This window comes from Nerophis lumbriciformis, linkage group LG32, assembly GCF_033978685.3.
Source record: "Nerophis lumbriciformis linkage group LG32, RoL_Nlum_v2.1, whole genome shotgun sequence".
NCBI lineage: Eukaryota > Metazoa > Chordata > Actinopteri > Syngnathiformes > Syngnathidae > Nerophis > Nerophis lumbriciformis.
The window spans coordinates 2,639,940-2,665,442 of record NC_084579.2 but is presented as its reverse complement, the minus strand read 5'-3'; the positions used below and the strand labels follow the sequence as shown (position 1 = coordinate 2,665,442).

Genomic DNA, 25,503 nt, shown 5'->3' with positions numbered 1-25,503 from the left:
TTGTTTAAGTCAGGTCATGTGACCGCCTGGCTCTGTTTGATTGGTCCAACGTCACCAGTGACTGCATCTGATTGGTGGAACGGAGTGAACGTCACCAGTGACTGTATTTGTTGAAACGCAGGCACTATGAAGGTCTGTCTGACAGACCAAAACAAACAAAGCGTGCATTAACAGATCGATAAAAATTAGTAGCGAGTAGCGAGCTGAATGTAGATAAAAGTAGCGGAGTAAAAGTAGCGTTTCTTCTCTATAAATATACTCAAGTAAAAGTAAAAGTATGTTGCATTAAAACTACTCTTAGAAGTATAATTTATCCCAAAAGTTACTCAAGTAGATGTAACGGAGTAAATGTGGCGCGTTACTACCCACCTCTGGGTATAACCTATTTACCATTTACCATTTAATACCCCATGAAGCTGGCACACGGACACAGGAAGGTGACCAACATGGTGACCTCCTTCACAAACAACATGTTGAGAACCACAGGAACGAGACGATGAACGCTCAATTTTTGTTTCATCCGACATCACATGGACAAAGATAAGACCTTCTGGAGGAAAGTTCTATGGTCAGATGAAACAAAAATGGAGCTGTTTGGCCACAATACCCAGCGATATGTTTGGAGGAGAAAAGGTGAGGCCTTTAATCCCAGGAACACCATTCCTACCGCCAAGCATGGTGGTGGTAGTATAATGCTCTGGTTTTTCTGCCAATGGAACTGGTGCTTTAAATGGGACAATGAAAAAGGAGGATTATCTCCAAATTCTTCAGGACAAGCTGTTGGAATAATTGTTTGTAAGTTATCACAAAAGAAACGTTGTATTATGAATGTTGTCTTTCGAGGCTTAACAAGAGGAAGAAGGCTCGTGAAACGCCACTGTGATTTCAACACGGACAGATGGCAGGATCTGCTCAACTTCCAGAGGAACTCTCTTTGAAGTGTTAAACGAACTCTCTTTGAAGTCAACGCTATTTACGACCCGCTGCCCTTTTGAAGCAACTGTGGTCAGGAGACGGGAGGGGTTATCCATTGTCCTCCAACACCTGCCCCAGCTGGATCCAGGAAGAGCCCAAGCCCGAGAAATCCTCTTCTTGGTCTTCAAAGCGACCGAAAACAATGACTGTTTTACATACTTCCCATTCCTGCTGTGACATGTGTTGGTGCGTGAACATTGAACATCTGAATTAAAAGAGGAGACGAAAACCTTCTTCGCCAGAGCGTGGTGCAGGACTGTACAGAGAGTGCAGTGGCCATGTCTCTCCTCAATATTGAGTCCAAATTGAATTCTGTCTCTGTTTGATTCCTTGCCTTTTGTCTTGTTTAATAGATGTCCTCAGTGTTTGAACGTGACACAAGCTAAAATCATCAGCCCGGAGGTTGGGTCTTGGGAGCAGTTGGGTGTTCCAACAGGACAATGACCCCAAACACACCTCAAAAGTGGCAAAGGAATGGCTAAATCAGGCTAGAATGAAGGTTTTAGAATGGCCTTCCCAAAGTCCTGACTTAAAGGTGTGGACAATGCTGAAGAAACAAGTCCATGTCAGAAAAGCAACACATTTAACTGAACTGCAGCAATTTAGTGGTCAAAAATTCAAGCAGAAGCTTGTGGATGGCTACCAAAAGCGCTTTATTGCAGGTAAACTTGCCAAGGGACATGTAAGCAAATATTAACATTGCTGTACGTATACTAGCGATGCGCGGATAGGCAATTATTTCATCCGCAACCGCATCAGAAAGTCGTCAACCATCCGCCATCCACCCGATGTAACATTTGATCAGAACCGCACCCGCCCGCACCCGCCCGTTGTTATATATCTAATATAGACGATGCAAGGCATTAGTGAGGTTATAAAGCTTTTGCCTGTTAAAGAAAGGAGACTGATCCAATGCAGCACAGACATTCGCGTGCCACGCTGTCACGACCCAGACGCACACCAGTGCGCAATCATATGGGAGCCGCGCTGAGCGCACCTCCAAGCGCGTCTCGCTGCCGGCGACGGCCGGGTATATGGGCCCGACGCTCCAGCGCCATCCATTTTCAGGGCTAGTTGATTCGGCAGGTGGGTGGTTACACACTCCTTAGCGGGTTCCGACTTCCATGGCCACCGTCCTGCTGTCTATATCAACCAGGGTGAGCCCCACCCCTTTCGTGAGCGCACTGCGCGCGGAGTGACCCCTGTTACGCGCCCCCGGCCACGGGGGTGGCGGGCAGGTAAGCTGCGCGGGCGGAGCGCGCGGAGTGACCCCTGTTACGAGCCCCCGGCCACGGGGGTGGCGGGCAGGTAAGCTGCTTACCTGCTGCGTGTGACGCCGGCCGCGGCGAAGGCGGACGAGGCGGGGTGTCGGTGCGGTGGGCGCGGTGGTGACCATGGACGTGCGTCGGGCCCTTCTCGCGGATCGCCTCAGCTACGGCTCCCGGTGGGGCCCTCTCGGGGGAAGGGGCCTCGGTCCCGGACCCCGGCGAGGCGTCCCTTCTCCGCTCCGTAAAAGTGTCCATCTCTTTTTTTTTTCTTTTTTCTGTTGTGGCATATGCTGCAGGTGCCTGCTCGTTTTTCGTATGTGGGTAACAACATTTAACTATGTATATATATTTCCCAATTGGTTTACCGTATTTTCCGCACCATAAGGCGCCCTGGGTTAAAAGCCGCGCCTTCAATGAACGGCATATTTCAAAACTTTGTCCACCTATAAGCCGCCCCGTATTGTAAGCCGCATCTAACTGCGCTAAAGGAATGTCAAAAAAACAGTCAGATAGGTCAGTCAAACTTTAATAATATATTAAAAACCAGCGTTCTAACAACTCTGTTCACTCCCAAAATGTACGCAAATGTGCAATCACAAACATACGTATATCAGCATGGACAGAGCTGCGTGAAAAAAGCCACCCGGCCTCTTCGCGTAAACTTAAACTTACCTTAACCACTCGCTCATCTTTTCTTCATCCATCTCTTCGAGTTAGCTTTTATGATGACGCCGGCTGGAAAGGTCTCTTTTGGCAAGGTCTTCCTTTTGAATATCACCATGGGTGGAAGTTTCTGGCCATTAGCATGGCAAGCTAGAACCACAGTGAAGGATGACTTCTCATTCTCTGTGGTGCGAATATTCACCGTACGTGCTCCCGTTGTATCCACAGTGCGGTTCACAGGAATATCAGTTGCTGTGAAATAGTAATCCGTGTGCGGATGGAGAGATTGCGTCTTTTCATGAACCGGATCCCTGACGCTTAGTAGGAGCCATTTTGTGGTCTTTACAGATGTAAACACACAAAGGAAATGAAACGTACGGTATATCCGCGCGCTTTTTCTTCTTCTACGCGGGCGGGTGGTTGCTTACAGTAGAAGAAGAAGCGCTTCCTGTTCTATGGGGGCGGGTGCTTACCTTGGCGGTTGCTTGCATAGAAGAAGAAGCGCTTCCTGTTCTACCTGGAAAAAAGATGGCGGCTGTTTACCGAAGTTGCGAGATCGAAACTTTATGAAAATGAATCGTAATATTAATCCATATATAAAGCGCACCGGGTTAAAAGCCGCACTGTCAGCTTTTGAGTAAATTTGTGGTTTTTAGGTGCGGCTAATAGTGCGGAAAATACGGTAACTGCCACCCGCCTGAATCTATTTAAAATCTAATTTTTTTTTATTTCAACTGCCCGACCCGACCCGCGGATAAAATCTAATTTTTTTAAATTTCATCCGCCCGATCCGCGGATAATCCGCGGACTCCGCGGTTGTGCCCGCAAACCGCGCATCTCTACCCCAAACACACCTCAAAAGTGGTAAAGGAATGGCTAAATCAGGCTAGAATGAAGGTTTTAGAATGGCCTTCCCAAAGTCCTGACTTAAACATGTGGACAATGCTGAAGAAACAAGTCCATGTCAGAAAAGCAACACATTTAGCTTGTGGATGGCTACCAAAAGCGCCTTATTGCAGGTAAATTTGCCAAGGGACATGTAAGCAAATATTAACATTGCTGTATGTATACTTTTGACCCTCACATTTTCAGTAGAGCCATAATAAATTCATAAAAGAAGCAAACTTCATGAATGTTTTTTGTGACCAACAAGAATGTGCTCCAATCACTACATCACAAAAAACTAAGAGTTGTAGAAATGATTGGAAACTCAAGACAGCCATGACATGATGTTCTTTACACGTGTATGTACACTTTTGATATCTGCCATATAGCAGTTGAGAGACGTTTCATGAGAGCAGAGTGTCAAATAAATGAATAAACGATACCGGACAGCATGTTGTGATCATCAGGGCGGTTTAATTCATTTTCAGAAACTTTTTGAGTGCCAAAAACCCGCAGATGTTGTTTTGACCAAGATTACGTTTGACGTCACGGTCAGACGGGAACGCCGGTCAACTTTCACCTCCGCTGAGGTTCGCGTGCGGCGGCGAGCCCCCGCCCCCTAAGCTTCGTACCGCCGCCAGATGACTAGACTTATGTAACGCCCCCCCCCCAGCGGACAAAAAAGCAGCACAAACACATAAAACACGCTGCTAATACTCTGCACGTAATCCACAAACATGGAATATGGGAGCAGGAGGATAATTGTGCAATTCCTGTTATGGAAGAGGAGCGCCGGGCGCTTTTACGTAAGAGGATTTGTTCCTCTGAGGCCTCCAATGAGCAAAAAGGACACGCTCGTCTTTTTTTTTTTTTTTTTGGTGAAGAAGACAGATTACACTGCTCATGGCAGACATTTTGTCCTCAAGAGTAACATTTCTTCACGCAGTGACGCGATGAAAAATGTCAAAACTGTAACTGGTCCTTGTTAGCGTTTTCAACATTTTTTGGCTAAAAATTAGCTTGGTGTGACCATATTATTTGTCCACTTAGCAGTTAATGGCTAATATTAGCTTTCCTGGCTAAGATGGCTAACAACAAACTCCTAGTAGTGCTTATCATAAAAAAATCCACTGTTAAACTTTAATAATGTGATCAAATGTCTTATTAAGAACGTCAAAATACAGCATATTTTACATTTAGGTAGCCTCTTTTCCAAATATGGTCACTTCCTGTGTATAAATGTATTTTTAAGAACGTCAAAATACAGCTTATTTTACATTAAAGTAGCCTCTTTTACAAATATGGTCACTTCCTGTGTTTAAATGTATTTTTAAGAACGTCAAAATACAGCTTATTTTACATTAAAGTAGCCTCTTTTCCAAATATGGTCACTTCCTGTGATCAAATGTCTTTTTAAGAACGTCAAAATACAGTGTATTTTACATTAAAGTAGCCTCTTTTCCATATATGGTCACTTCCTGTGTTTAAATGCATTTTTAAGAACGTCAAAATACAGCATATTTTACATTTACGTAGCCTATTTTCCAAATATGGTCACTTCCTGTGTTTAAATTTATTTTTAAGAACGTCAAAATACAGCATAGTTTACATTAAAGTAGCCCCTTTTCCATATATGGTCACTTCCTGTGATCAAATGTCTTTTTAAGAACGTCAAAATACACCGTATTTTACATTAAAGTAGCCTCATTTCCATATATGGTCATTTTCTGGTCCGAACAACCAATCAGGTCCCTTATCAGACCAGCGCAGACAGACGTCCATGAGATGCCACATCCGGACTACAAGTCACATGACCCCTTGAGCTTCAGCCGATTGGTCCCAAAGTGTGCGTTGGGCGGGGCGAGGGTCTGCACTGATTGGCTGCAAGTCGAAATTGTTCCAGGGAATTGTGGGACTTGTAGTCTTGATTTCAGCAGTCGCGCCAAAGGCCTGCAAGACAAACGCGGAGGAACACAGTGAGTGTGTTTTTTATTTACTCCTTAAACGTCAAACTTGTTCTATCGACACTTTTTTACATGTTGAGATGTTTTAATGCTTATGAGTCTAGCTAGCAGGCTAAGAGCGAGCTAATGTTAGCCGCTAACACTAGCTACCAGGCTAATAGCGAGCTAATGCTATCATGCTAACATTAGCATGATTTCATTATCAGTTTATTTTTTATCAATCCTATCAACTGGCAGGATAATTAAATACTAGTGATGGGTTGATGAGGCGTCATGAAGCGTTTCGACACATTGCAAAACTGTATTGATACTGTGTCACTAAATACTGACATCTGCTGGACATTAAAAATCCCTACAGGCAACCTATGGACCGACTCAACTGACACTGATTGTATGCCCTAGTACAGGGGTCACCAACCTTTTTGAAACCAAAAACTACTTCTTGGGTACTGATTAATGCGAAGGGCTACCAGTTTGATACACACTTAAATAAATAAATATATTGGCATTTGTAAGTTACACGTAAGTGTGATTTAAACAAGAATAGCTAAATAAATTTATATATGTAAAAAAAAATGGGTATTTCTGTCTCAGTAAGGGGAAGCAGTGCACCACCAACACCGTGTATGGTGCGGATGGTGTTCTGCTGACCTCGACTGCGGAAGTTGTGGATCGGTGGAGGGAATACTTCGAAGACCTCCTCAATCCCACCAACACATCTTCCTATGAGGAAGCAGTGCCTGGGGAATCTGTGGTGGGCTCTCCTATTTCTGGGGCTGAGGTTGCTGAGGTAGTTAAAAAGCTCCTCGGTGGCAAGGCCCCGGGGGTGGATGAGATCCGCCCGGAGTTCCTTAAGGCTCTGGATGCTGTAGGGCTGTCTTGGTTGACAAGACTCTGCAGCATCGCGTGGACATCGGGGGAAGTACCTCTGGATTGGCAGACCGGGGTGGTGGTTCCTCTCTTTAAAAAGGGGAACCGGAGGGTGTGTTCTAACTATCGTGGGATCACACTCCTCAGCCTTCCCGGTAAGGTCTATTCAGGTGTACTGGAGAGGAGGCTACGCCGGATAGTCGAACCTCGGATTCAGGAGGAACAGTGTGGTTTTCGTCCTGGTCGTGGAACTGTGGACCAGCTCTATACTCTCGGCAGGGTCCTTGAGGGTGCATGGGAGTTTGCCCAACCAGTCTACATGTGCTTTGTGGACTTGGAGAAGGCATTCGACCGTGTCCCTCGGGAAGTCCTGTGGGGAGTGCTCAGAGAGTATGGGGTTTCGGACTGTCTGATTGTGGCGGTCCGCTCCCTGTATGATCAGTGTCAGAGCTTGGTTCGCATTGCCGGCAGTAAGTCGGACACGTTTCCGGTGAGGGTTGGACTGCGCCAAGGCTGCCCTTTGTCACCCATTCTGTTCATAACCTTTACGGACAGAATTTCTAGGCGCAGTCAAGGCGTTGAGGGGATCCGGTTTGGTGGCTGCAGGATTAGGTCTCTGCTTTTTGCAGATGATTTGGTCCTGATGGCTTCATCTGGCCAGGATCTTCAGCTCTCACTGGATCGGTTCGCAGCTGAGTGTGAAGCGACTGGGATGAGAATCAGCACCTCCAAGTCCGAGTCCATGGTTCTCGCCCGGAAAAGGGTGGAGTGCCATCTCCGGGTTGGGGAGGAGACCTTGCCCCAAGTGGAGGAGTTCAAGTACCTCGGAGTCTTGTTCACGAGTGAGGGAAGAGTGGATCGTGAGATCGACAGGCGGATCGGTGCGGCGTCTTCAGTAATGCGGACGCTGTATCGATCCGTTGTGGTGAAGAAGGAGCTGAGCCGGAAGGCAAAGCTCTCAATTTACCGGTCGATCTACGTTCCCATCCTCACCTATGGTCATGAGCTTTGGGTTATGACCGAAAGGACAAGATCACGGGTACAAGCGGCCGAAATGAGTTTCCTCCGCCGGGTGGCGGGGCTCTCCCTTAGAGATAGGGTGAGAAGCTCTGCCATTCGGGGGGAGCTCAAAGTAAAGCCGCTGCTCCTCCACATCGAGAGGAGCCAGATGAGGTGGTTCGGGCATCTGGTCAGGATGCCACCCGAGCGCCTCCCTAAGGAGGTGTTTAGGGCATGTCCGACCGGTAGGAGGCCACGAGGGAGACTCAGGACACGTTGGGAAGACTATGTCTCCCGGCTGGCCTGGGAACGCCTCGGGATCCCCCGGGAGGAGCTGAACGAAGTGGCTGGGGAGAGGGAAGTCTGGGCTTCCCTGCTTAAGCTGCTGCCCCCGCGACCCGACCTCGGATAAGCGGAAGAAGATGGATGGATGGATGGATGGATATTGTCATTTGTAAGTTACACGTAAGTGTGATTTAAACAAGAATACCTAAATAAATGTATATATGTAAAAAAATGGGTATTTCTGTCTGTCATTCCGCCGTACTTTTTTTTTTTCCTTTTACGGAAGGCTTTTCGTAGAGAATAAATGATGAAAAAAACACTTAATTGAACGGTTGAAAAGAGGAGAAAACATGAAAAAAATTAAAATAAAATTTTTAAACATAGTTTATCTTCAATTTCGACTCTTTAAAATTCAAAATTCAACCGACAAAAAGGAGAAAAACTAGCTAATTTGAATCTTTTTGAAAAAATAAAAAAAAAGAATTTACGGAACATCATTGGTAATTTTTCCTGATTAAGATACATTTTAGAATTTTGATGACATGTTTTAAATTGGTTAAAATCCAATCTGCACTTTGTTAGAATATTTAACAAATTGGACCAAGCTATATTTCTAACAAGGACAAATCAGTATTTCTTCTAGATTTTCCAGAACTGTTAAAAGAAATTCAAAATACTTTGAAATAAGATTTAAATTTGATTCTACAGATTTTCTAGATTTGCCAGAATATTTTTTTTGAATTTTAATCATAGTAAGTTTGAAGAAATATTTCACAAATATTCTTCGTCGAAAAACCAGAAGCTAAAATATTTATTATTCTTTACAAAAAAAATAAATACATTCACTTGAACATTGATTTAAATTGTCAGGAAAGAAGAGGAAGAAATTTAAAAGGTAAAAAGGTATATTTGTTTAAAAATCCTAAAATCATTTTTAAGGTTGTATTTTTTCTCTAAAATTGTATTTCTAAAAGTAATAAGAAGCAAAGTAAAAAATAAATGAATTTATTTAAACAAGTGAAGACCCATCCATCCATTTTCTACCGCTTATTCCAAGTGAAGACCAAGTCTTTAAAATATTTTCTTGGATTTTCAAATTCTATTTGAGTTTTGTCTCTTTTAGAATTAAAAATGTGGAGCAAAGCGAGACAAGCTTGCTAGTAAATAAATAAAATTTGAAAAATAGAGGCAGCTCACTGGTAAGTGCTGCTCTTTGAGCTATTTTTAGAACAGGCCAGCGGGCGACTCATCTGGTCCTTACGGGCTACCTGGTGACCGCGGGCACCGCGTTGGTGACCCCTGCCCTAGTATATACAATAATATAAACCAAGTCATTGTATTTCATTTAGGATTATTTCATATCTTCATTTAAATAAAAATATATTTTTATCTTTTTTAGATACAGTCAATAAATAATGTGAACATGTATCATAACATGGAAATCTAAGAGAACGTGTTGTGGATGATTGTGGACTGGGATTTTTTTTTTTTTTTTTTTTTTTTTACACATTTTTATAAAAAAAAAATTAAAAAAAAAGTTTTTCCGACGTATTACATTTTAGACGATTTCTCTTAGTTATTATTTCTCGGGCTGTAGAAAAGAGCCGCTCACAGGGCACAGAGGAGGCGTCAGTGCGACACAGTTGGCGTATCGGTCACGTGACCAAAACAGCTCATGATCGGTCACGTGACTTTCTAAAAGCGGTACGCGCACCGACACAGGGTTTTGCTCTATGAGCTCGACGCATGCGCCGATGCATCGGTGTTGCCGGACCCATCACTATTAAATACATTGCTTTATTAACATTAATTCCTTTATTAATCGGACTATATTGTGAATTTATGATGGACAACAGTAAGTGATTGTGGTGGTTTTTTTTAATCTTCAGCAATATAACTGTGCCATTTTGTACATAAACACCAGCAGAGTTTCAACATGTCGACAACATTTTGATTAAAGTTGTGTTGGCAAAGCTTTAACATGCATGTTTAACAGAAGCTTTACAACATGGACAGCTTTAAATCAAACTGCTTTGGTGCCACTTCATGTACTGTATTTGCAACATAACAACATTTTTTGAAATAATTTTTTTATTGAACAAACAAACATTCATTTATAATTCACTCAACAGTCAAGGCACTTTCAACAACAAGGAAAGAAAACAAAAGCAAATACAGATAGAGAATTAAGTAGTTTAAAAAAAGAAGACAAAAAGGGCTACCTAAATCACTTTAAATGTTTTTAACTAAGATATCAATTTAAGGACTTTTGTACTCTTAATCCATACTTGCCAACCTTGAGACCTCCGATATTGGGGGGTGGGGGGCGTGGTTGGGGGTGGGGCGGGGGCGTGGTTAAGAGATATATATATATATATATATATATATATATATTAGAGATGCGCGGATAGGCAATTATTTCATCCGCAACCGCATCAGAAAGTCGTCAACCATCCGCAATCCACCCGATCTAACATTTGATCAGAACCGCATCCGCCCGCACCCGCCCGTTGTTATATATCTAATATAGACGATGCAAGGCATTAGTGAGGTTATAAAGCTTTTGCCTGTTAAAGAAAGGAGACTGATCCAATGCAGTGCAGACATTCGCGTGCCACGCTGTCACGACCCAGACGCACACCAGTGCGCAATCATATGGGAGCCGCGCTGAGCGCACCTCCAAGCGCGTCTCGCTGCCGGCGACGGCCGGGTATATGGGCCCGACGCTCCAGCGCCATCCATTTTCAGGGCTAGTTGATTCGGCAGGTGGGTTGTTACACACTCCTTAGCGGGTTCCAACTTCCATGGCCACCGTCCTAGCTGCTGTCTATATCAACCAGGGTGAGCCCCACCCCTTTCGTGAGCGCACTGCGCGCGGAGTGACCCCTGTTACGCGCCCCCGGCAACAGGGGTGGCGGGCAGGTAAGCTGCGCGGGCGGAGCGCGCGGAGTGACCCCTGTTACGAGCCCCCGGCCACGGGGGTGGCGGGCAGGTAAGCTGCTTACCTGCTGCGCGTGACGCCGGCCGCGGCGAAGGCGGACGAGGCGGGGTGTCGGTGCGGTGGGCGCGGTGGTGACCCTGGACGTGCGTCGGGCCCTTCTCGCGGATCGCCTCAGCTACGGCTCCCGGTGGGGCCCTCTCGGGGGGAGGGGCCTCGGTCCCGGACCCCGGCGAGGCGTCACTTCTCCGCTCCGTAAAAGTGTCCATCTCTTTTTTTTTTTTTTCTTCTGTTGTGGCATATGCTGCAGGTGCCTGCTCGTTTTTCGTATGTGGGTAACAACATTTAACTATGTATATATATTTACCAATTGGTTTAACTGCCACCCGCCTGAATCTATTTAAAATCTAATTTTTTTTTAACCACCCGACCCGACCCGACCCGCGGATAAAATATAATTTTTTTAAATTTCATCCGCCCGATCCGCGGATAATCCGCGGACTCCGCGGTTGTGCCCGCAAACCGCGCATCTCTAATATATATATATAAATAAATAAAAGAAATACTTGAATTTCAGTGTTCATTTATTTACACATATACACACACATAACACTCCTCTACTCATTGTTGAGTTAAGGGTTGAATTGTCCATCCTTGTTCTATTCTCTGTCACTATTTCAGAACACACACATTATACAAATATACATTATAAAATCAATAAGAAAACGGGAGCTCTAATTTGGGAGTCTGAATTAGGATCAGAAGTTCCTATATAAACATTGCGTACTCACGTCGCCATTTTGTATTGATTACTGCAGCTGTACACTGGATTCATTCACAAATACAAACTACAACTCACAAACACTTTAGAGTTAGGCTCCACCATCAGAATGTGTACTTAAACTTATAAAGATCACATGGATATTATTCAGTGAGTTGATTCACCAAAACTAACCTGTTATACAGGAGGAAAAAGCACACAGGACGTTTCAATTGTTCACAGACTGGTCGCTCTCATCAGAATGACAAGACACTTCCGGTCTGCAGGTGTTCAATTGGGAAGAAACGCCCTACTGCCCCCTACTGACCAATGTGAATACTGATAAATGTGTAACGACAGCTCCAAAAACGAATTCAAACCACAAAATAAACTAAATAAATCAACACAAAAATGTGACACATTATGGGTGGGTCACATGTGCATGTACAACAGGCTGTCAACACGTCACTCAGGTCCGCATGGAGCTGGAGGGGGCGTGGCCTCCAGCTCCGCCTGAATTTCGGGAGATTTTCGGGAGAAAATTTGTCCCGGGAGGTTCTCGGGAGAGGCGCTGAATTTCGGGAGTCTCCCGGAAAATCCGGGAGGGTTGGCAAGTATGTCTTAATCATTCTCCGAGATTTGATTGATAATTGTAAACCATCAAGCCAATTAGAAAATGCAGGCCTTACTTTTATAAATCGACATTTATTTGGGAACATTTTTGCCTGGAGCATAATAATGTTGACAAACATTTCTATATTACAGTCGTTTATAAAAAAAATACCAAATTTGATCCCTTCTATAGAGAATGGGGACATGTTTCTCAGCCAATCTCTGATCTCCTCCCAAAACACATGTACAGTCTGCAACATAACAACATGTAGCGTGTTAGCGGCTAACATTAGCTCGCTATTAGCCTGCGGGCTTGTGTTAGCAGCTAACATTAGCTCGCTATTAGCCTGCTGGCTGGTGTTAGCGGCTAACATTAGCTCGCTATTAGCCTGCTGGCTGGTGATAGCGGCTAATATTAGCTCGCTATTAGCCTGCTGGCTGGTGTTAGCGGCTAACATTAGCTCGCTATTAGCCTGCTGGCTGGTGTTAGCGGCTAACATTAGCTCGCTATTAGCCTGCTGGCTGGCGTTAGCGGCTAACATTAGCTCACTATTAGCCTGCTAGCTAGTATTAGCAGCTAACATTAGCTCGCCATTAGGCCATAAATAGGCCAGTATTTATTTTATTCACATGTGAATAATGCTGTATAATAGACTGTATTTATATTATTCACATGTAAAAAAATACCCAAGTGTTTATTGTCTATTGTGAGCGAACTGTGGTGCTGAATTTCCCCCAGGGATCAATAAAGTACTTTCTATTCTATTCCATGTCCACACGAACATAGAGAGTTTCAAAAACACATATTTACCATGAATTGATTAACGTAGACCCCGACTTAAACAAGTTGAAAAACTTATTGGGGTGTTACCATTTAGTGGTCATTTGTACGGAATATGTACTGTACTGTGCAATCTACTAATAAAATTTCAATCAATCAATCACTAGGATTTAAACAATCTCCATCCACACAAGTATAGTTTCAAAAGTGTCTCTGTCTACACACAAACACGTACACCTCCTGTCATGCACATTGTATTTCACTTCCTGTTAAGAACCAGGAAGTGTTGACAACTTGAGCTGAGGCCAGCAATCAATTAGAGAAAATACAATAAAAACAATATAAACAAATAAGGATATTTGGCTCCAACACTCCGGCCCCCAATTGAGAAGGGCAGGATGCCATGAACCATACTTGCCAACCCTCCCGGATTTTCCGGGAGACTCCCGAAATTCAGCGCCTCTCCCGAAAACCTCCCGGGACAAATTTTCTCCCGAAAATCTCCCGAAATTCAGGCGGAGCTGGAGGCCACGCCCCCTCCAGCTCCATGCGGACCTGAGTGGCGTGTTGACAGCCTGTTGTACATGCACATGTGACCCACCCATAATGTGTCACATTTTTGTGTTGATTTATTTAGTTTATTTTGTGGTTTGAATTCGTTTTTGGAGCTGTCATTACACATTTATCAGTATTCACATTGGTCAGTAGGGGGCAGTAGGGCGTTTCTTCCCAATTGAATGCTATCACCTGCAGACCGGAAGTGTCTTGTCATTCTGATGAGAGCGACCAGTCTGTGAACAATTGAAACGTCCTGTGTGCTTTTTCCTCCTGTATAACAGGTTAGTTTTGGTGAATCAACTCACTGAATAATATCCATGTGATCTTTATAAGTTTAAGTACACATTCTGATGGTGGAGCCTAACTCTAAAGTGTTTGTGAGTTGTAGTTTGTATTTGTGAATGAATCCAGTGTACAGCTGCAGTAATCAATACAAAATGGCGACGTAAGTACGCAATGTTTATATAGGAACTTCTGATCCTAATTCAGACTCCCAAATTAGAGCTCCCGTTTTTTTATTGATTTTATAATGTATATTTGTATAATGTGTGTGTTCTGAAATAGTGACAGAGAATAGAACAAGGATGGACAATTCAACCCTTAACTCAACAATGAGTAGAGGAGTGTTATGTGTGTGTATATGTGTAAATAAATGAACACTGAAATTCAAGTATTTCTTTTATATATTTATATATATATATATATATATATATATATATATATATATATATATATATATATATATGTATATATAATAATAATATATATATATATATATATATATATATATATATATATAGCTAGAATTCACTGAAAGTCAAGTATTTCTTATATATATATATATATATATATATATATCTTAACCACGCCCACAACCACGCCCCCCGCCGCACCCCCGACCACGCCCCCTGCCCCCACCTCCCGAAATCGGAGGTCTCAAGGTTGGCAAGTATGCCATGAACAACTCAAAATAAATAACAATGGAGCCATAAATATAAACAAATAATAACCATCTCTGAGTAAGGGATTTTCAGTGCAGCTTTAATGCGCATTTTTTCCTGATCTATTTTATCATCACTTATGGTTTCTTCTTGACTCATCTCCAATAGAGTCCTTATTTTCAGGATCCAGGCAACTGACCTCTCTGGGTCCTCCGCTGCACCTGTAGTACTGCATGCCATTTATTTTGGCCTCCATCACCTCCCGTTGGCATGGCTCCATTTGGTCCAAGACCCGTTGAACGTCCTCGTTCGATGGTTCCATCGTCATTGTCGCGTGGAGAGAAAACTCTCCGAGCCCACTATACCAGCCCAAAGGTAAGGGCTGTACATCTATCCTTTCCAGTATTTTATTGAAAGAAAAAAAAGCATACTGGCACCATAGTTATTTTGATTATTGTTTCTCAGCTGTTTGTAAATGTTGCACTTTATAAATAAAGGTTTATAAATAAAAAGTAGCCTCTGCGCATGCGCATAGCATAGATCCAACGAATCGATGACTAAATTAATCGTCAACTATTTTTATGATCGATTTAATCGATTTGATGTTGCAGCCCTAGTATATATATATATATATACATATATATATATATATATATTAGGGCTGCAACATCAAATCGATTAAATCGATCATAGTTATTTTGATTATTGTTTCTCAGCTGTTTGTAAATGTTGCACTTTATAAATAAAGGTTTATAAATAAAAATAAAATAAAAAGTAGCCTCTGCGCATGCGCATAGCATAGATCTAACGAATCGATGACTAAATTAATCGCCAACTATTTTTATGATCGATTTAATCGATTTGATGTTGCAGTCCTAATATATATATATATATATATATATATATATATATATATATATATATATATATATATATATATATATATATATATATTTTTTTTTTTTTTTTTGGTGAAGAAGACAGATTACACTGCTCATGGCAGACATTTTGTCCTCAAGAGTAACATTTCTTCACGCAGTATATACAGGTAAAAGCCAGTAAATTAGAATATTTTGAAAAACTTGATTTATTTCAGTAATTGCATTCAAAAGGTGTAACTTGTACATTATATTTATTCATTGCACACAGACTGATGCATTCAAATGTTTATTTCATTTAATTTTGATGATTTGAAGTGGCAACAAATGAAAATCCAAAATTCCGTGTGTCACAAAATTAGAATATTACTTAAGGCTAATACAAAAAAGGGATTTTTAGAAATGTTGGCCAACTGAAAAGTATGAAAATGAAAAATATGAGCATGTACAATACTCAATACTTGGTTGGAGCTCCTTTTGCCTCAATTACTGCGTTAATGCGGCGTGGCATGGAGTCGATGAGTTTCTGGCACTGCTCAGGTGTTATGAGGGCCCAGGTTGCTCTGATAGTGGCCTTCAACTCTTCTGCGTTTTTGGGTCTGGCATTCTGCATCTTCCTTTTCACAATACCCCACAGATTTTCTATGGGGCTAAGGTCAGGGGAGTTGGCGGGCCAATTTAGAACAGAAATACCATGGTCCGTAAACCTACTCAGTGGCCTAGTGGTTAGAGTGTCCGTCCTGAGATCGGTAGGTTGGGAGTTCAAATCCCGGCCGAGTCATACCAAAGACTATAAAAATGGGACCCATTACCTCCCTGCTTGGCACTCAGCATCAAGGGTTGGAATTGGGGGTTAAATCACCAAAATGATTCCCGGGCGCAGCCACCGCTGCTGCCCACTGCTCCCCTCACCTCCCAGGGGGTGATCAAGGGTGATGGGTCAAATGCAGAGAATAATTTCGCCACACCTAGTGTGTGTGTGACAATCATTGGTACTTTAACTTAACTTTAACTTTAAACCAGGCACGGATAGATTTTGCGCTGTGTGCAGGCGCCAAGTCCTGTTGGAACTTGAAATCTCCATCTCCATAGAGCAGGTCAGCAGCAGGAAGCATGAAGTGCTCTAAAACTTGCTGGTAGACGGCTGCGTTGACCCTGGATCTCAGGAAACAGAGTGGACCGACACCAGCAGATGACATGGCACCCCAAACCATCACCCAACCATGCAAATTTTGCATTTCCTTTGGAAATCGAGGTCCCAGAGTCTGGAGGAAGACAGGAGAGGCACAGGATCCACGTTGCCTGAAGTCTAGTGTAAAGTTTCCACCATCAGTGATGGTTTGGGGTGCCATGTCATCTGCTGGTGTCGGTCCACTCTGTTTCCTGAGATCCAGGGTCAACGCAGCCGTCTACCAGCAAGTTTTAGAGCACTTCATGCTTCCTGCTGCTGACCTGCTCTATGGAGATGGAGATTTCAAGTTCCAACAGGACTTGGCGCCTGCACACAGCGCAAAATCTACCCGTGCCTGGTTTACGGACCATGGTATTTCTGTTCTAAATTGGCCCGCCAACTCCCCTGACCTTAGCCCCATAGAAAATCTGTGGGGTATTGTGAAAAGGAAGATGCAGAATGCCAGACCCAAAAACGCAGAAGAGTTGAAGGCCACTATCAGAGCAACCTGGGCTCTCATAACACCTGAGCAGTGCCAGAAACTCATCGACTCCATGCCACGCCGCATTAACGCAGTAATTGAGGCAAAAGGAGCTCCAACCAAGTATTGAGTATTGTACATGCTCATATTTTTCATTTTCATACTTTTCAGTTGGCCAACATTTCTAAAAATCCCTTTTTTGTATTAGCCTTAAGTAATATTCTAATTTTGTGACACACGGAATTTTGGATTTTCATTTGTTGCCACTTCAAATCATCAAAATTAAATGAAATAAACATTTGAATGCATCAGTCTGTGTGCAATGAATAAATATAATGTACAAGTTACACCTTTTGAATGCAATTACTGAAATAAATCAAGTTTTTCAAAATATTCTAATTTACTGGCTTTTACCTGTATATAGCTGTAATTCACTGAAATTCAAGATGCCATTAGCGAATCCTCTTATCGAACCGATTCCTTATCAAATCTCTTATCGAATCCAGATAGGTTATTGTGTGTGCACCTTGTGTGTGCACTGAGTTCCAAAAGCCATAGATGTTATGTGACCGGGCCGGCACGCTGTTTATATGGAGGAAAAGCGGATGTGACTGAGGACAGCATGCGGCTGTTAAAGGGTGAAGGTTTCAGGTGAGAGAGGACGCTAAAGGCAATGTTGTTGTCTGGGTGGAAATCCGGAGAAATTTGTGAGAATGGTTGCCCCGGGCGATTTTCGGGAGGGGCACTGAAATTCGTGGCTCTCCCGGGAAAATCGGGAGGGTTGGCAAGTATGCTTACGACACCGAGCAAAAAGTCTTGCTGGTCAAAGTTGTTCCATCAGGTGGAGGAGGTTCCACAGCGATCGTATCCAAAACAGCTGACTGTCATTAGCGCCGGCAGGAGTGTCGCAAAACCCATTTTGATGTGTCTTTTTTATTAATGTTGAGTGAAAAGAGCAGCATGTTTACGTTCAAACATACATTAAGTCCTCTTATAGTGTGTTTAAAGGCAGCAAGGCAGTGTTGTTGAGCTTGGAAATGACAGCGTACAACCGTGACGTTATCACAAGTTTCCGTTTGTACCACGTACAAGCACACGCTAAGTGGAGAGTTTTGGATAGAATAGAAAGTACTTTATTGATCCCTGGGGGAAATTCAGCACCACAGTTCACTCACAATAATGTTGCGTTTGGACTAGTTGTTCCTCCCAGGGAATTCAAGTTTCTGGTCGCTCCCAAGCTCTTTATGACACTGAAAGCTGAGTAGAAGAACCACCAGAGACAGAATAGGTATTTTGTCATTTTATCTCCAAAGCTTTGGAAATATAATGGGACCAGTCCAGCATAGAACATTCAATCGCGCAGCTAAGATGGTCTGCTCTAAAATATGGAAACCTTCTCTTCTATAAAGTCTCTCTCCCTCCCACCCTCGTTGTCTTGTCTTTCCAGCCCAAACACATGCCCATTGTCCTCCGCAGCTGGACACAAGAACAGATAAAGAAAAAGGAGTATCTCTCCTCCTTACATTCCAAAGTCAAGGTTAGCACACAGTATTTGCAGACAACCAAAAGACCACAATTGGAAGAAAAACACTAGCTGTTTTGTAATATGATTATGAAAATAAAGAAGTAACACTTAAATACGGATATATGTAAATATCTGCCTCCGACAATAGACAATAAACACTTAGGTATTTTTTTACATGTGAATAATATAAATACAGTCTATTATACAGCATTATTCACATGTGAATAATGTAAATACAGTCTATTATACAGCATTATTCACATGTGAATAATATAAATACAGTCTATTATACAGCATTATTCACATGTGAATAATATAAATACAGTATATACAGCATTATTCACATGTGAATAATATAAATACAGTCTATTATACAGCATTATTCACATGTGAATAACATAAATACAGTCTATTATACAGTATTATTCACATCTGAATACCGTATTTTACGCACCATAAGCCGCCCTGGGTTATAAGCCACGCCTTCAATGAACGGCATATTTCAAAACTTTGTCCACCTATAAGCCGCCCCGTGTTATAAGCCGCATCTAACTGCGCTAAAGGGAATGTCAAAAAAACAGTCAGATAGGTCAGTCAAACTTTAATAATATATTAAAAACCAGCGTGATGTGGGCGCGCATGGAGTCGTATATCAACATGGACGGAGCTGCGTGAAAAAAGCCACTCGGCCTCTTCGCGTAAACTTCCCTTAACCACTCGCTCATCTTTTCTTCATCCATCCATCCCTTCGAGTTAGCTTTTATGATGATGCCGGCTGGAAAGGTCTCTTTTGGCAAGGTCTTCCTTTTGAATATCACCATGGGTGGAAGTTTCTGGCCATTAGCATGGCAAGCTAGAACCACAGTGAAGGATGACTTCTCATTCCCTGTGGTGCGAATATTCACCGTACGTGCTCCCGTTGTATCCACAGTGCGGTTCACAGGAATATCAAAAGTCAGTGGAACCTCGTCCATGTTGATAATGTTCTCTGGCCGGATCTTTTTTTTCAGCTATCTTGTTTTTACAATATGCACGGAAAGTAGCCAGCTTTTCTTGAAAGTCTTTAGGCAGTTGCTGTGAAATAGTAGTCCGTGTGCGGATGGAGAGATTGCGTCTTTTCATGAACCGGAAACCTGTCGCTTAGTAGGAGCCATTTTGTGGTCTTTACAGATGTAAACACACAAAGGAAATGAAACGTAATATCCGCGCGCTTCTTCTTCTTCTACGGGGGCGGGTGGTTGCTTACAGTAGAAGAAGAAGCGCTTCCTCTTCTATGGGGGCGGGTGCTTACCTTGGCGGTTGCTTGCGTAGAAGAAGAAGCGCTTCCTGTTCTACGGGGAAAAAAGATGGCGGCTGTTTACCGTAGTTGCAAGACCTAAACTTTATGAAAATGAATCTTAATATTAATCCATATATAAAGCGCACCGGGTTATAAGCCGCACTGTCAGCTTTTGAGTAAATTTGTGGTTTTTAGGTGCGGCTAATAGTGCGGAAAATACGGTAATATAAATACATTGTACATGTACAGTACATGTACAGTCAAAAGGAACATATGCATTTTCTCTACACTTTGGTAAAAATCTGCCTTTTTAAAGACAAAAGTATGCGTGTGGACAAGAGGCCGAAACGCAGAGATAAGTATGCGTTTATTAAGTATCTGTGTTGGTGTGGACATGGACTTTCTCATTGAGACGTGCACATACAGTATGTGTGTGCGTGTAATCCATCACACATTAGCATGATTTCATTATCAGATTATTATTATCAATCCTGTCAGCTGGCAGGATAATTAAATACATTGCTTTATTAACATTAACTCCTTTATTCATCAGACTATAATGTGAATTTATGACGGACAACAGTGAATGAATGAAATAAGTCTTCAACCATTTTGTGTGACCAGTTTAACGGTACAGATTGTATTTAACAATCATACACATTTACGCACAAAAAGAAAAGAAAAAGGAATAGGCTGAAGCCAAAGCTTATGTTTGCCTATCCTATACATTCACTGAAAATGAGATTGTCTGGAACATCGTTAAAAAAATCAATGGGATGAAAGTAATTGTTACTATATTTTATAATTTTCAATTATTTCACCTTTCAAGGTTTTCTTAAACCTTAACAAAGAGCTACATGTCTTCAACTCATCACTGAGCTTGTTCCACCATTTAACTCCTAAAACTGAAATACATTTGTATTTTATATTCCTTCTTACTTTACCTATTTCAAAAATCAATATCCCCTGTAAATGATAGTTTTCTCCTCTTAATTTAAATAACCTAAGAAAGAATACAATACTAAGCTTGTTGTGAAATGAGTTATTTACACAGAAATATTTTATAAATGTTTCTTTACATACCTTTAATTGTTTCCAAATGGTGTCTATAAAACGGCTGATCAAACAAAACAGAAGTCATCCTCGTGGACCCACTAGCTGCGGAAGCTAGCTCTCCAATCAGCTAAACAGACTCAATAACGCCACAGTGACGTTTTGCTGAATTTACTGAGGAATTTGCAGACCGGGGTGGTGGTTCCTCTCTTTAAAAAGGGGAACCGGAGGGTGTGTTCTAACTATCGTGGGATCACACTCCTCAGCCTTCCCGGTAAGGTCTATTCAGGTGTACTGGAGAGGAGGCTACGCCGGATAGTCGAACCTCGGATTCAGGAGGAACAGTGTGGTTTTCGTCCTGGTCGTGGAACTGTGGACCAGCTCTATACTCTCGGCAGGGTCCTTGAGGGTGCATGGGAGTTTGCCCAACCAGTCTACATGTGTTTTGTGGACTTGGAGAAGGCATTCGACCGTGTCCCTCGGGAAGTCCTGTGGGGAGTGCTCAGAGAATATGGGGTTTCGGACTGTCTGATTGTGGCGGTCCGCTCCCTGTATGATCAGTGTCAGAGCTTGGTTCGCATTGCCGGCAGTAAGTCGGACACGTTTCCGGTGAGGGTTGGACTCCGCCAAGGCTGCCCTTTGTCACCGATTCTGTTCATAACTTTTATGGACAGAATTTCTAGGCGCAGTCAAGGCGTTGAGGGGATTCGGTTTGGTGGCTGCAGGATTAGGTCTCTGCTTTTTGCAGATGATGTGGTCCTGATGGCTTCATCTAGCCAGGATCTTCAGCTCTCACTGGATCGGTTCGCAGCTGAGTGTGAAGCGACTGGGATGAGAATCAGCACCTCCAAGTCCGAGTCCATGGTTCTCGCCCGGAAAAGGGTGGAGTGTCATCTCCGGGCTGGGGAGGAGATCTTGCCCCAAGTGGAGGAGTTCAAGTACCTCGGAGTCTTGTTCACGAGTGAGGGAAGAGTGGATCGTGAGATCGACAGGCGGATCGGTGCGGCGTCTTCAGTAATGCGGACGCTGTATCGATCCGTTGTGGTGAAGAAGGAGCTGAGCCGGAAGGCAAAGCTCTCAATTTACCGGTCGATCTACGTTCCCATCCTCACCTATGGTCATGAGCTTTGGGTTATGACCGAAAGGACAAGATCACGGGTACAAGCGGCCGAAATGAGTTTCCTCCGCCGGGTGGTGGGGCTCTCCCTTAGAGATAGGGTGAGAAGCTCTGTCATCCGGGGAGAGCTCAAAGTAAAGCCGCTGCTCCTCCACATCGAGAGGAGCCAGATGAGGTGGTTCGGGCATCTGGTCAGGATGCCACCCGAGCGCCTCCCTAGGGAGGTGTTTAGGGCACGTCCGACCGGTAGGAGGCCACGAGGAAGACCCAGGACACGTTGGGAAGACTATGTCTCCCGGCTGGCCTGGGAACGCCTCGGGATCCCCCGGGAGGAGCTGGACGAAGTGGCTGGGGAGAGGGAAGTCTGGGCTTCCCTGCTTAGGCTGCTGCCCCCGCGACCCCACCTCGGATAAGCGGAAGAAGATGGATGGATGGATGGATTTGTGAAAGTGAAACAATACAAAAAGTATACGATTGTAAGTTAATAATACTAACACAGACACTCGTAAACGTGTTAGCATATTAGCTAATGCTTGCGACGCTAGTGTCATTGAATTACGACAGCGCGTACAAATATGCATGAAAACACTCCTACAGACATCACACATGGGCCGTTTTAGTAAGTTAGAATTGTTTTAGTTTTATTGTTAAACTTGTAACCGTTGCTTGGAGTGATGAATGAAGAATCCATACGAGTAGAACCGCTAGAAGAAGGAACGGCACTTCTACTTCAGGTTGAAAGCACTAAATGGAAGGGCACTGCAGCACCTGTAGTGAGCGAACTCGTCCAAAAGATGGCACCGTAGCAAAAACAATAACACTCCTTTTTCAGTGTATTTGCTTGTTTGTTTGTTATTTTAACTACCGTATTTTCCGCACCATAAGCCGCCCTGGGTTATAAGCCGCGCCTTGAATGAACGGCATATTTCAAAACTTTGTCCACCTATAAGCCGCCCCGTGTTATAAGCCGCATCTAACTGCGCTAAAGGAATGTCAAAAAAACAGTCAGATAGGTCAGTCAAACTTTAATAATATATTAAAAACCAGCGTGATGTGGGCGCGCATGGAGTCGTATATCAACATGGACGGAGCTGCGTGAAAAAAGCCACCCGGCCTCTTCGCGTAAACTTAAACTTACCTTAACCACTCGCTCATCTTTTCTTCATCCATCCCTTCGAGTTAGCTTTTATGATGACGCCGGCTGGAAAGGTCTCTTTTGGCAAGGTCTTCCTTTTGAATATCACCATGGGTGGAAGTTTCTGGCCATTAGCATGGCAAGCTAGAACCACAGTGAAGGATGACTTCTCATTCCCTGTGGTGCGAATATTCACCGTACGTGCTCCCATTGTATCCACAGTGCGGTTCACAGGAATATCAAAAGTCAGTGGAACCTCGTCCATGTTGATAATGTTCTCTGGCCGGATCTTTTTTTCAGCTATCTTGTTTTTACAATATGCACGGAAAGTAGCCAGCTTTTCTTGAAAGTCTTTAGGCAGTTGCTGTGAAATAGTAGTCCGTGTGCGGATGGAGAGATTGCGTCTTTTCATGAACCGGAAACCTGTCGCTTAGTAGGAGCCGTTTTGTGGTCTTTACAGATGTAAACACACAAAGGAAATGAAACGTAATATCCGCGCGCTTCTTCTTCTTCTACGGGGGCGGGTGGTTGCTTACAGTAGAAGAAGAAGCGCTTCCTCTTCTATGGGGGCGGGTGCTTACCTTGGCGGTTGCTTGCGTAGAAGAAGAAGCACTTCCTCTTCTACGGGGAAAAAAGATGGCGGCTGTTTACCGTAGTTGCGAGACCGAAACTTTATGAAAATGAATCTTAATATTAATCCGTATATAAAGCGCACCGGGTTATAAGCCGCACTGTCAGCTTTTGAGTAAATTTGTGGTTTTTAGGTGCGGCTAATAGTGCGGAAAATACGGTAGGTCGTTAGCTTTGACAGCCCAAATATGAAGAAAAGGTGAGGTCACCTTACCTGTTTTTACCTTCCATGGCCGTTGAAAACGATTCAAGGGTCCGGGGCGCGCCCCTCCCCCTCTCCCGTCCTCACACCAGCGTGCTCCTCTTCTCGCGCTCGCCACGGTCACGGCTCAGGTCGGGCGTCTGCAGCTCGGCGTGGGGCGCCGTGTGGTTGGGCTCGTAGCGGGCAGAGGCGGGCGAGTTCTGCATGACCACCAGGCGGATGGGCGACTGGCTGGGCGGCGGCGGCGCGTTGTCGGGGGCGTACTCCTTGGTGGGGTCTTTGCCCCGGCAGTCGTACAGGATGCAGGAGATAAGGAAGACCAGCAGTAAAATGACATAGCTGGCCACCAGGATGATGAGGTTGAGGGTGACCGGGTCAATCTCCAGGTAGAATTCCATGAAACCCATTCTGACGCTTCATATCCACGGCCGACGAGCGGCGGACGGGGGACGGGTGGGAAAGGTGGCGAGCGGTGGACAGCTGGCAGGAGGAGCGAAAGAGCAAGAGATGAAATGAGGGATCAGGGCCGAATGGGAATTAATCCTGGCTGCTCCTCCAACCTTCAATTTCACCAACCAATCACTAAAGCTGCTCACTTTTAATAACTTAAGCCTCGTTTGAACCTCGCCAAGTCCATGCCCGCGTCCACGGGACGCCGGAGGGAGGACGGACCAAAGCAGACTGACAAATAAAGGATGCGGTGGCCATTTTGGTAGTTTTCACCTTCAAAACCGGTACAATTCAAAGAACTAGAAAATGGAATTTTGGTAGAAGGTTCCTGTGAATGCTGAAGAGCCAAAGCCGTAACAGTTAGCATGCTGGCCAGTAGAGATGCGCGGTTTGCGGACACAACCGCGGAGCCCGCGGATTATCCGCGGATCGGGCGGTTGAAATTAAAAAAAATTAGATTTTATCCGCGGGTCGGGTCGGGCGGTTGAAATAAAAAAAAATTAGATTTTAAATAGATTCAGGCGGGTGGCAGTTAAACCAATTCAGAAATATATATACATAGTTAAATGTTGTTACCCACATACGAAAAACGAGCAGGCACCTGCAGCATATGCCACAACAGAAGAAGAAGAAAAAAAGAGATGGACACTTTTACGGACCGAGGCCCCTTCCCCCGAGAGGGCCCCACCGGGAGCCGTAGCTGAGGCGATCCGCGAGAAGGGCCCGATGCACGTCCAGGGTCACCACCGCGCCCACCGCACCGACACCCCGCCTCGTCCGCCTTCGCCGCGGCCGGCGTCACGCGCAGCAGGTAAGCAGCTTACCTGCTCGCCACCCCCGTGGCCGGGGGCTCGTAACAGGGGTCACTCCGCGCGCTCCGCCCGCGCAGCTTACCTGCCCGCCACCCCTGTTGCCGGGGGCGCGTAACGGGTCACTCCGCGCGCAGTGCGCTCACGAAAGGGGTGGGGCTCACCCTGGTTGATATAGACAGCAGGACGGTGGCCATGGAAGTCGGAACCCGCTAAGGAGTGTGTAACAACCCACCTGCCGAATCAACTAGCCCTGAAAATGGATGGCGCTGGA

At 44.1% G+C, this 25,503-nt stretch overlaps 1 protein-coding gene across 1 annotated transcript; it reads right to left on the bottom strand.

Annotated features, from left to right (window-relative positions):
- Window positions 1-4,787: 4,787 nt before the first annotated feature.
- On the bottom strand, window positions 4,788-24,556 carry smim36 (small integral membrane protein 36). The gene is made up of 2 exons (XM_061926972.2): window positions 23,983-24,556; window positions 4,788-5,741 (listed from the first exon to the last, which is right to left on the bottom strand). The coding sequence occupies exon 1, from the start codon at window positions 24,375-24,377 to the stop codon at window positions 24,054-24,056; it is 324 nt and encodes a 107-aa protein (XP_061782956.1). The 5' UTR covers window positions 24,378-24,556; the 3' UTR covers window positions 4,788-5,741; window positions 23,983-24,053.
- Between the last annotated feature and the right edge of the window lie 947 nt (window positions 24,557-25,503).

Bases quoted from the DNA above. Each gene is read 5' to 3' on its own strand.
- smim36 (XM_061926972.2), bottom strand. From the start codon at position 24,377: ATGGGTTTCATGGAATTCTACCTGGAGATTGACCCGGTCACCCTCAAC.